Genomic DNA, 12,555 nt, shown 5'->3' with positions numbered 1-12,555 from the left:
TGTGTGAGTGAGATGTTGCCACTTGTGTTTCAAGCTCTGACACAGCATGCTGGATTTCAGAAGGCTGCTTCAGCGTGTTGACTCACTGGGGAGCTGACTTGGTCAGTGGAGTTCATGTCCCAGTGAACTTCATGCCACAACTGTGATCAAGCAGATGGAAAAACTGCCCAGAGAGTTAACTGTTTTTAGAGTGAAATTTCTTCAGAAGGTATACTTTTAGAAGATTTCTTCTGTTCATGTTTTTTTTCCTTCCATAATCAGTGCTTTGCTTATTGGAAGTTTTGTCATAAGTAGTACAGTGGCATGGAATAGTTGTACAGAAAAAGTACAGTAGTAGTAATACAGACAGCTCTGAACTAGTGCTGCAAGACATTAGTAATTCCCATTAACAGCTGCCCTAGACTTACTTTTAAACTAAATGTATTTTAACTTCATCCACTGAGCAAACTGAAATGTTCATGTTTCAACTGAATCCTGCAACTATAGCCCTATGAAAATATACTTGTTTGCTCATTAATAATTAATCTTAATACATTCAGTGCAAACTTTTTTTTATCATTAAACACTACCCATCTGTTAAAAGGAAAACATGACTGGCACACACTTGAATCTTTTATATTCTGAATTTTATTTTTATCTTTGTTAACTTTGTAAAGAACAGCCTACTTTAGTGAGGATATGTATATATAAGCAGTGTTTCTGACTAACAGGAAACTTCATTGTAAAACAGAAATCTGTGTTAATTTGGCTTGTTTCTGACACAAAAGAAAATGTAGAGATGTACATCACTGGAAAGGCTAGTATAGCTTCCTATCATGTGATCCCCAGGTATTTTGTACCAGCAGAGTTTTTGGCATGGATTCTGGATTAATGTGTTTGGTTCAATGCAGGTAGTCATAATGGTACCTCTAGTAGGCTGAATGGTGTGTCCTGTTCTTCTTTAGCACTGAAATAAATTGTGTCCAAAGTAGAAGTACTGTATTCCTTAACTTTTCTGGAACCACTATAACAGAAAAACTTAGTAAAAAAATCCCCATAAAAGAGCAGTATTGTTTGAAGATCTAATCATTCCTCTCTTACGGTGCTTGATGCAGATTTTGGAATGTAAAATCTTACAACAGTAATCAGTAAGGGTATCTAGAAAGGCAATATTTCATTCCAGAGATTCTAATTTCCTTTGTCACATTGCTGTTGAAAATGTCAGTCTTGACATGATAGACAGTTTTTTTTCTGTGAATTGTATAATGAAGAGGGAGGGAGGGAAGGAAGGAAATGTCTATCACTTGAAGATGATGTATAAAGTGTTTCTCTAGACAGTGGGCTATGATAAAGCTCTCAAAAGTTACAGACAATCCAAGCCAGTGGATTTAGCATCAGGGCAGGTGGCTCTTTTTACATGTGCATAATTAAAATAAATACTGGGAATAAGAAGACTACAACCAGTTGATTAACCAGAATGTTGCATAAGTAAACATAATCATATCTTCATAAAATTTTGCCTGGCACAGTAAAAAGAATCTAGAACAATAATGTCTACAGCAGTATACATGTTCACTTCCCATTCCTCCCCACCAGGAAAAGTGTACTTTAATTGGCTGGTAGCAAACATAACCAATCAGCATGTAGAAGCTTATTGCAGAAACTGCAAAGTGTATATGTGTAATTGCATACTGTAGGTGCAAACCCAGCATCAGTGCAAAAAGTGCAGATGCTTGGTTATTCAGAGGCTTGAGATGCCAACACTTATACCCTATGTTCCCCAGAAATGTACATTTCACTCTCTCTTTCACCTTCTGTCCGTCTGAATGTCTCAAGAAGACAGGGAATAGGTCTAATTAATTAATCATAAAACTCAGTGTTTCTGAGATGAGGTACTAGGGTTTTTTCAAAAGTTAAAGAATAGTTGGGATTTGTCTGGCTCTTTATATTTGTTCCAAACCTCATCATATATTCTGCAGGTTTTAGACATATGTTTAGTTCAGTTTATTTTCACAAATCAGTGTTAATGGTGCTCATCTGCTGCAGAGCTGGTAAGATTGAGATTGAGGGTAGAAAAGTGATTTATTAGAGATCATCAAACCAGTAGTAGATTAGGAAATAATCAGGAAAAGAGTTTGGGGTTTTTTTTGTCTTGGTTTGTTTATACCTACTGTGTGCTGTTATTTCTGGGAAAAGATGCTTAAGAATCCATAACTTCCAGGGACTTCTAAGAACCTAATTTTGAGAGGTCCAAAACCACACTGGCATTTCTTTGCAAAACTGAGAAAAGCAAGTAGAAAAGTGTTGAGGTTGTTACATTTAACTTCTGAATAAAAAAAATTTGTACGCAGTGCAAGCAAGGCTATTCCTAGCATGTTTCTTTACTCAGCTGCATTATTCCAGATGCTTAATCTGTATACTGGACTGTAATCAAGCTATAATATTAAAAAGTTGTGAATATAAACTATGATTAATTTTATGATCTTTGTTTCCCTAGTAACTGAGCACAGGTGAGTATGTTTTATAAAGTTGAGTACTGACATTATTTACCTAAGCATATTGCATTGTAGCTGCTGTAAGTTACTGTAAATCAGTATATTCTGTCTTCTTTGAATTCTTTTGTCTTCTTACATATCACTAAGGTAATGAGTTGATAGGAATATCCATATGTGGAAGAATGAAGTTCAGCACTTGAAAAAATGGAGATATGTAAAACAAAGTTTAATTCATAAAATGTATCAGGTTTGAATATAAATGCATATTTTAGATATTAAATTGTTCCACTGAATGTGCAGAGTAATTCATACAAAGGTGTGTATTTTACAAAGTACTTAAGAGGTTCTGGTTCTCAAAAGCTTACATTTTAGCATTCTTTAATCCAAGATTTATACCTGTGCTTAATTTCATGTGGCTAGTTAATCCAGATACTTAAGTGGCATAGATTCTAGTATTTAAGAGGTGTCACAGGAGCACCTTGTAGAACATAAAAAGGAAAAGAAGACTGAAAAGAATGAGAGGATCCATTTTAAAATTACTTTTAAATGTACTAGATTTAAAATTCTGACTAAATTAAGAGGGGAAAATGGGAAAAAATAATCAAACTGAGAAGTACCTTTGATCTGTCAGCTGGTTAGCAGGAAACAGGCTTCAAATAAATGGAGCTTTTTAAACAAAGCATGTCCTTGAAATGTGTACATAAGAAACTTAGATTTGTTAGGGAGAAACAGCTGATAGTGATTTCTTCTGGGTTCATATTGGGAACTTTTTTTTGCCTTGCATTTTGCTGATAAGTAAGCTAAATTAAAAGTTTATGGAATAAATCCCTGTATGAATGCAAGGGCTTAAAATGGCACACAGTATTATAGATATTCTAATGCTTTGTGTCTGTGAACTAGCATAGTCATCTTTTGGAATAAAAGTCTGATTCACCAGACTTTGTAGAAGAAAACTCTGGATAAGAAGCTGTAGATGTTATTGAGCTGGTGTTGGTGCTTACTTAGTCTTCTTGCCTGGCTCAAGGTATTCCTAATCCACTGTCAAAGAAATCTGGAAGTTATGTTTTGTATATAATTGCCTAAGTAATTGTTTTCTGCCAGATATATATTATATTTCTGTTGATGGCAGTCTTGGTAGTAATTTAAAAACTACTAAGTCTTTAAAAATAGAGTTCTGAAATATCACTATAAGAGGAGGCAAATAGAACCATTCCATATTATTATTGTGGCTTTAAAGGAGTCATGGGTCAGTCCCATTGTTATTAGTAAAATTCTTCCAAAGTATTGGCTGTCTCAAAAACTGCAATCACAGAGTACTTAATAAAGCCAAGTGCTTTGTGTTTCAGGATAAGCATAATGCTAGCACATTCTTGCAGGCAATGTGATGTCATTTCCCACCTGCTGAATGTTCTGAAATGTGTAATTCCTTTCCTTGATAACTGCTGAGGGAACTCTGTTCTGTGTGTGCATATATAAGGCAACACACTTGCTCAGAGGGAACATAGTATGAGTGATGCTGTGTGAGAAAACACAGTGCTGAGCAATTGCAAAGCTTAAAACAGTTGTACAAAGCAACTTTCTGAATTTTGTCTCAACTGAATAGATATTGTTGCTATTGTGTTTATGTGCTATTGGTCAGTCACAGGGAGCTGAAATATGGGAATAGTAAGAAATGGCATTTTGTAGTTACTTTCTGAGAAGAGTTGTATTATATAATTAATTATGTTGTGGCAAAATAGTATGAGTTATGTGAACTGAAAGTTTCAGATGCTTGGCTAATTTTTGAGGCATTTTAAATTTTTTTTCGGTTAATTGTCCATAAAATTTGCATTCTAAGGCATGTTGCCTGCAAGTACAGGATCTGTACAGATCTTATACAAATAGCACCAAACAGCTGCACTGAATTATACCATCATTTGATGAAATGTCACCATGAGTTCTTTGAACACATTCTTTTGAGTGTTCCTTTGCATTACATCTTTACTTTGCTTGTAAAATAAATTACTGCCCTAATGATAGAAAATTTTTTATATATATGAAAAAGTTTTTACTTGTCCTTCATTAAAAGTCAGTGGGCATCTATCCTACAGAAGTTAAAATATTTTGAGGACAGTCTGAATTTACTTGAGTTTTTTCCTTTTCTGTGCCTTTCTGTATCAGTGCAGTGTTACTGTAAATTTTTTTCATTGCAGGATCTTTGTAGATATACAGTGTTTGTTATAAATAACAGCAGCTAATGGAGTGATCCTTCATTTTCAAGGGAGAGGAAGAAAGTGGCATCCTGATATTCATGCAAATTGTTTGTTTGTTAGGTTAAAAAAAACCCCGAAAGATCCAGAACATTTGGATTTTCTTAAATCCATATTAAATTAACAGTTTCTGTAGCTGATAAGGTAGCTCTAAGTCTATGGCCTCAACTCTTACGTCCTGCATAGTTTGGTTGAAACATTTAAATGTCTTCAAAAAATTTCCTTATGCAGCTTAATGGAAAAACAAAAGTTCAACTCTCATACAAAGGGAAAGACAAGGAATGACTGCTCATATGGAATGTTAGAACAGAACCTGCAAAATATTTCGCAAATGTCCACTGGGCTTCCAAAGCCCTTGTGAGGAGAGCATGGTGTGACATGAGGGAGCTGTGCCGCACAGCCTGCGCCCCAGGCCTTCCCAAGTCCCTGTCCACTGTCCTGGGAGTACTGGGCTTTGGGCTGCTGCAGCTTTAGCTGTGCCCCAGCCTGTTCTCTCAAGTGCCAGTTGCCTGTTTGGATACAAATAACTCATTGGGAGGAGAGGGTGGGGTAAGGAGGAAGAAAGAAAAGTGGATCCATTGTCTTTTTTTCTTCAGTTGATAGCAAGCATTTCCATCAAATGCTTAGATAACCCCTGCTACTGTAGAAAGACTTTCCTTTTACTGTTGGTGTTATCCATCTGGCTATACCACAAGTGAAATGTTGGCCCCATTAAAAGGGAAGGGAAGTTGACTTGTGTCTGGACAACAACTATATGAAAAAAAACCTTTACATGAAGTAAAAAGATATTTTGTTTAACTATATTCATAAATATGTATCAAAGAACATTTATTGAAGGGACTTGAAGAAGCTGCATAGGAAGAAGTGAAGGTAGTGGAAATAATTAACAAAGTTAGGTTTTGAATGAACCTTAATTTTTGCTGTATACTTGGATTATATAGGAATTCCAGCCATTGGTTTTGAATCACTGTTGGTAGCATTGATTTAAATGTAGTGGACAAAAATTTTAAAGCATGAATAATTTAGTTTCTGTTGCCATCAGAGGATTAAAGTGCCTGTGCTGGATTCTGTGGACAAGTCAGTACACAATAATGAAAGGAAGTTTAATAATAAATAAAACATAAGTTGCACTTCAGTTACAAAATTCTTGTCTTTATGATGAGAATAGGATCTTCAGGCTATATTTAAAACTAGACCAGAAGAGGCTTTTTCATCTCAGTTAGAAAATTGCCTGTTTACTTCTGTCAGTTACTGCTGTTCAATACTGTGGGCTTTAGTAGAGTGTTTTATCTTTCATTGAGAAAGTATAATACAGAAATATATTGGAGGAGATTAGAGAAAACTGCCCCTGAACGCCGGTTTCCTCTTTGATTGGATATGGTAACAAAAGGCCCCAAACTAGAGACTACTTTAATTGCACAGTTGCAAATTACTCTGATCATAATTACTTTTTTCACAGTACTAGTAGAGTTTAATTTAAAAGACTCAATTCCAAAGATATATTTAAATACTTTTGCATCTTGTTTGTAAGTTAGATGTTTCCAGTTCAAGATTGTCTGTCAAATATTAATGCGTTCTAATGGAAATTGTTCACTCTGGAGACAGCCTTTTGCTTTTAAGGCTTTGGGGTTTTTTAATGTTGAGTTTTTCAAATCATGCTCAAACTAAGGTTACAAGAAACAAGTAGGATTTGGGGTTTTTTTCACTGCAAGTGTGAACATAACAGCTAAATTACATAAACTGAGGCTGTTATATTTTCTAATTTCTGAGCATATGTTTAAACATAGTAATTTAAATGTAACCACTTAATTACACCAAAGTTAATAATTTTTTTTAAGCTCCCTGGTTTTGCACATTTATCTTACAGCTAGACTCATGTTGTGCTTCAGATCAGCTTTCTGTCCAATACTAACTTCGGCCTGATGGGTGCACCATGCTTTGGGATTTAAGATAATTTACTAACAAAATTGCAGTCCCTAGACAAGTGTACTGTATCTAGTGGGATACTGGAAGTGAGAGCTTCTACCTCAAATCAAGCAAGCAGCCCAGTGTATTGTGAAGAACATGCAGAATTACAGTGATGGTTTCAGTTTTCACTGTCCAAATGTCTGAGTGCCTTTGGGTAGGGATTCATGAAATGGATAAAGGCAGCAAGTGTTGGGAGTTCACCTCATCAGCTGAAGCACTATTATAAGTGATTGGTACACGGCAGCATTACAGTTGTATGTACAGGCAGATGCTCTGTGGGCTGCAATGCACATCCAATTCACTGAGTTTTATTGCTGATGTGTAACACTTGCTGGATTGACTCAGTCTAGCCAGTTGTCTTAAACAAAACATTTGCTCTTGTTTAATCAATAGTGTTGAAGACTTCATTAAAATGAACGTAACTAAAATGGAATCGAAAAGCGTATTCTATAAAACTGCTATATTAAAAGAAAGGCATTTCTGATTAGTACCATTTTTATTGCATTGCTAAGCCCATCAAATCTGTAACATAAGAGTAGTGCAAATATATTTGGAGTGTTCAAAAAAGCCCCACAAAACCAAACACCCCAGCCCTTCAGAATGGCATGGTTATCTGCATGGCTATAGCTGGAGCAGGTCTGTTGGTCAGAGCTTTGCTGGCACCCTTGTAGCACATATGCAGTAGTCTGTGTCTGTGGTTTTGTTGGGGAAGTGGGAAAAATACTGCCTGTGGGGCTGCCACCTCTTGCTTCATTTCTGTGTTCTGAAACAAGTGTTAAGGAAACTTTGTGATCATCCATTGGTTCAACTCCATCATTCTGATAAAAAACATCCTGATTATGATGATATTAAAAAATTAAGTCTTAAGTGACTAAAACAAAAGGTAGAAAGAAACAGAGAATAAAAAAATCCAACCCCCTATGTTGTGGTGATTATGTTAAGAGTCTTATTCATAGTGCTTAAATAGCTGTAACTGGCAGAAAGATAACTTATTTTCCAAAGCTTACTCGGGAAAAAGAGGTAGTGTTTGCCTGTTCCATCATTTTCTCTTATACTTTTGTTCCTGTTCAAGTTCCAATCATGTCAAACAAGGTACGGGACTTAAAAACTTGTGTTTGGACCCATGGCTTCTGCCACAACCAGCGGCTTTTACTTTTTCAAGCTTCTAACACTAGGAAAAAAATTAGGAAGACTGGCAATGCTTATGTTTTTCTAGGAGAAGCTTATTATTAGTCTTTTGAGAATTAGCATATGGCTTTTCTTCATGAGTGTTAAAGTGCTTTACATGATATTGGGGCAGTTTATGTGCACTTAAATTCTCAGCAATTTATGTATAATTTTAAGTGACCAATTTTGTGGAGTGGAAAAGGAACCCAACTCTTAATGTGGGTTGTATTTTTACCCTATTCTCAGGTGTTGGTTTCAGAGAGCTGTAATTGACTGGTAACACAATGGTGGCTTTGGCAATTTTTAACTTTTTCAAAGGGAATCACAGAATTTATCTAAACAGAAAGTCCAGAACGCTTTCTCTAAGATCCAGTGGCTGAGAGAAGGATGGTACTGGATAACTGGCTTGGATTTTTAGAAGAAATATTCTTACCCCTGGATAGCAAATGCCAGTTAATGCTTTTAACTACATAAAAGTTTCATCTTTTCTGAATGTATTCAGCTGTCTTTGTTAAAGCATGCATAAATCTAAGAACAAGTTTTACACTCTACCAATGAAACTTATTTCTAAAAATAATTGATATAATAACTGATTGCAATAACTCCTAAATATACTTGCCAAATGTTTTTGTAAGGCAACTGATCGTAGAAAGTTTGGGTCTTGAGCTGAAGCACTGAAACTATGTAAACATTTTGTGGTAGCCAGATGTCCTTTAGTAGCTTGATAATAATTGATTATTCTTCACATGAATTTCACTTTAGTGTTTTTTTTGTGTTTTTTCTTGAACATACAACATATGTGGAATAGCCAGCAAATACAAATTTTATCAATCAGATACTGTTTGACATTTTCAACGCTTTTTAAACGTTACGAATGCCTGTTTACCATATGGTGTAAGTGGGTGTGCAGGAAACGACACTCTCATCAAGTCTGATATACTACTTTTCCATGATCTGAGCATGAACATTTCCTTTTACAACATTTTTGCTGAAGGCAAGCCTTTGAAGAATGGGTGTTTAATTTTGGACTGTAACATTTACATTTGTGTACTTCAGTAGATAGTTATTTTAAAATCAATTAACCCTTCAGCTTTTCTTATTTTTGATGTATTCATTAGAGAAAAGTATTCATAATAGTTCCAGATTAATGCTGCAACTTGTGAAAGAGGTACTAGAAAAGCAAAATTTGTATTTCTTTCCACTGGTGCACTAGGTCATTGTTATTATTGTGGTCCCAAGTATCCTACTTCCTGTTTATATTCTACATCTGTAGAAGGTGCTGCAGACTTTCAAGGGAATTCTACAATCCTTGAACTGAAATCCTGTGTGTCATTAAATTGAATTAGTCATTATAGTTTCTTGAGAGATAAGATCATTTTAATTTTCTGTGACTTGAAGATACTGATCCCAAATGCTGTTCTGGCTTGTTTGCATACAATTAAGGTTTAATTTAGTTAAGCAGTCCCTCAATACTGTCTTGTGCAGTACCTCAAATATACATTGGGCCAGTGTCACTTTGAGCATGTAACTTACCACTCCATGCAAACCAGCAACTTGTGCTTGCTCCTTTCCCAGACAAAAGCTTCTGCTTTTGCTGCAACAACCACCTGAAACTAGGAAAGTACTCAATGATAACTGGTTTTCAAATGACAAGTTAAAGCATCATTTAAAGGTCAAATGGACACAGTCTTCCAAGAGAAAAGTGTTTTTGCATGTATTCGGAAATGTTTAGCATGTTGCCCCATCAAGATGCAACTTTTAACTAGTTGCTATTAACTTGCCTCTCTGAAATTACTTGTTGATTTAGTATCTTGCTTATCAGAGACAATCAGTAGCTTAATTAGTTTTAAAACAAAGTTCAGGAAAGAAAAAAAAAATTGATCCATGTCTAAAACTTGTTTTTAACTTCCATTTCTCAATATTTAATGCCTGGCAACTTCTCTGAAAATAGCAATACCTTTTTCTTTCTTTTCTGGTATAAGCTGTAACAGCTACTCTTTAAATATTGTGTCTTAAACAACGTCAGACATTTAGGATGTGCTTGTAATGCATGAAATTATGTAAATATATCACCAACTGCAGTTCCAAAAAAAAAAAAAAACCCAGAAAAATAAACGTGAGCTTCATGGTAATAAATATTTTGGTTTTAGAGTATTCCTTGAAACTGCACAAGGCTTCTGCTCTTTTTGAAAAACAGTGTTCTTGTTAATATCCTCTTAAGCCCATGGCAGGACTAAGAAAATTCAGATAAAAATGCACGTAAATCTGCATCATGGCCAGGAGAATGGTTTACAGTGCTACAGCTACCTCACACCAGCACTCAGGAAGTCATGACTGTTTCTGCCACCAGTTTTTTTTCATATACAACCTGCATAATTTTGAGAAGGGTGAACTGAAGACAAGTAGAAATGCATTTCCTAGGCTTCCTCCCGCTATCCCCGTCTCCAGACAAGCTGCGGTGGTCGCTCTGATACCCTATGAGCCCTTGCCGTGCCCCCTGCGGATAAAGCAGCCCCTGGCAGAGCCTCCCTCCCTCCTGCCTGCCCTGCCCTGCCCTGCCCGGGGAGGAATCCCAGAGCCTCCTGCCGGGAAAGAAACAACTCTGTTCCCTTCTCCAAGGGCGCTACAGAACCCAGCGGCCGCAGGCCAAAAATCATGAGCTGAACTAATTCATTAGTTAGTTAGAACTAGTTAGTTAGTGGTTAGAACTAATATTAGCTAAATATACATACTGAAATGGAACCCAGAAAGAAATGGGAAGTAATTTTAACTCATTAAAAGTTAAAATAATTTTTTTCATTAATTTTTGGGGGTAAATTTATTTCTTTTATTAAGGGATTCTTATTTACTATGTCTTGTAAGGTTCTTTGTGTTTTATCACTCTTTTTTCTTAATTTAAAAGAATCGTCTCTCGTATGCAGCTTTTTTCAACTGGAGATGGTCTTAATACTAGTGACTGCAGGGAGATTGATCTCAGTTGTTACTCACTTCAACACTTCCTGAGCTGGGAAGTTTTAGGAAGCTGTAGACTATCTTGAATTTCTGATTAAAAGTATGTCATTGCACAGATGTATTCTAAAATAACTCTCTTGTGTATGGTGTCAGTGGTGCTGTTTATCTACAGTATTTGAGACAAAGTAACACTTGCTGGGATAGGAGTTCTTGTTAAGTGATCTTGTCAGTAATCTTAACAAGTTTCTTAACATTCAGCATAAGCTTTAATACTTGATTTTGTTAATTAAAGATTTATTTTTAATATTTGGGTTTTGGAAGTAGATTCAGCTGTTACTACCTTTGCAATATTTTGCAATAGAATTAGGAGAAAAAGGAAGGACTTTAGGATAAAAATATATTCAGATAATTTAAAGGGCAAATGAAAACAAACAACTCAGTATTTCACCTCATCTGCTTATAGATATTTTATATGTAGGTAATCTGCATAGTGGTAGCTCCTTCCAAACTGAGGAATTTTATATCTCTTATATTTTAGTCATATGAAGAACTTTATAACTTTCACTGTGTGATTGTTTAGGAGTTTTTGGTAAAGAAAGAAATAATGACTGGGATCCTTCCTTTTATATGTGTAATTGTCTGTTCTGCACTTTGTTCATTCTGACATGTGTCTACATTATATAACATTTATGTACAAATTATTAGAGGCGTACAAACTACTCTCATTTTTTCTAATTGGTTTTTTATTATTTACCACATACTAATAAAAAAGTCATATTTTGGTACAGCTCATATTGTATATCATATTTACAGTCTATTATATACTTTAATTAATTAAATGTGACATTATAAACTGCTTTTCTTCAATACAGTTGTTTGAACTCACAAGCTTTGCTTTTTAATATCTGCTACTTAAATTTGCTTTACTGTATGAAATATGTTTGGGTTTTTTTCCAGATTGTCACAAACAACTCCACTTCTCAAGAATACTCAGACAAGCCCAATGTACACTCAGTTCCTGACCACATTACTGGAAGAACTGCATTTCAAAAATGAAGATCTGGAAAGTTTAACAAGAATATTTAGAATGGACTGACAACTTGAATGGTCAGTCAACTTTAAGCTACATTGTGTGTCTTAAAACCAAACTGGTTAACCACGGGTTTAATTTTCAGCATTTTGTAAGTACGTACAGTAACTGCAGATTGTATCAGCTGGAGCAGAAAATGTGTGAAGCACATTTTAAAGTAAAGAAATATGTATGGTATGGAAATGAGTGTCATCATTTTGTTACTTACAGTAAATGCCAGCTGCTTACTTATCACATTAATCTTTTGATAATGTATGGTTGGTTTACTGCAATTTTGAGAGGAATTTTTGCTACCATAATTTATTTTAAAAAAAATAAAAATCCATGTGGCAAAGACTCAGACTTTTAATTATTACAATAAAATTGTTATGTTCAGTTTTTGCATAATGTTGAGATTACATTTTTTATTCCAGGTAGGCCAAAAAATTTAAGAGCAAATACCTTACATATGTTGATCATGCTCAACTGATTCAATGAATGTAGCATTATAGTATCATTACTGATCTCACTCCTTTGTTCCCCAAAGAATAACATGATCATCTTAGCATTTCCTACTACCTGAAATAGTTGCACAGAGAACAAGAGAACACCTTCAGTTGTTTGAGCTTCTTCAAATGAAATATAAAATTTAGTATGAATTGTAGTACTTGCATTT

At 35.1% G+C, this 12,555-nt stretch overlaps 1 protein-coding gene across 1 annotated transcript in view; it reads left to right on the top strand.

Moving 5' to 3' along the window:
* RPAP2 (RNA polymerase II associated protein 2) overlaps positions 1–12,284 on the top strand; it is a 35,200-nt gene extending 22,916 nt beyond the window's left edge. The window contains exon 12 of the mRNA XM_086901914.1: positions 11,768–12,284. Within this exon, the coding sequence (XP_086758040.1) occupies positions 11,768–11,906 (139 nt within the window). The 3' untranslated portion in view covers positions 11,907–12,284. The remainder of the gene's footprint in view (positions 1–11,767) is intronic.
* Positions 12,285–12,555: the final 271 nt, after the last annotated feature.

The sequence above is a fragment of the Cyanistes caeruleus genome, chromosome 9, assembly GCF_971803275.1.
Source record: "Cyanistes caeruleus chromosome 9, bCyaCae1.hap1.1, whole genome shotgun sequence".
In the NCBI taxonomy this organism is placed as follows: Eukaryota; Metazoa; Chordata; class Aves; order Passeriformes; family Paridae; genus Cyanistes; species Cyanistes caeruleus.
This window is presented reverse-complemented; position numbering and strand designations above follow the sequence as displayed.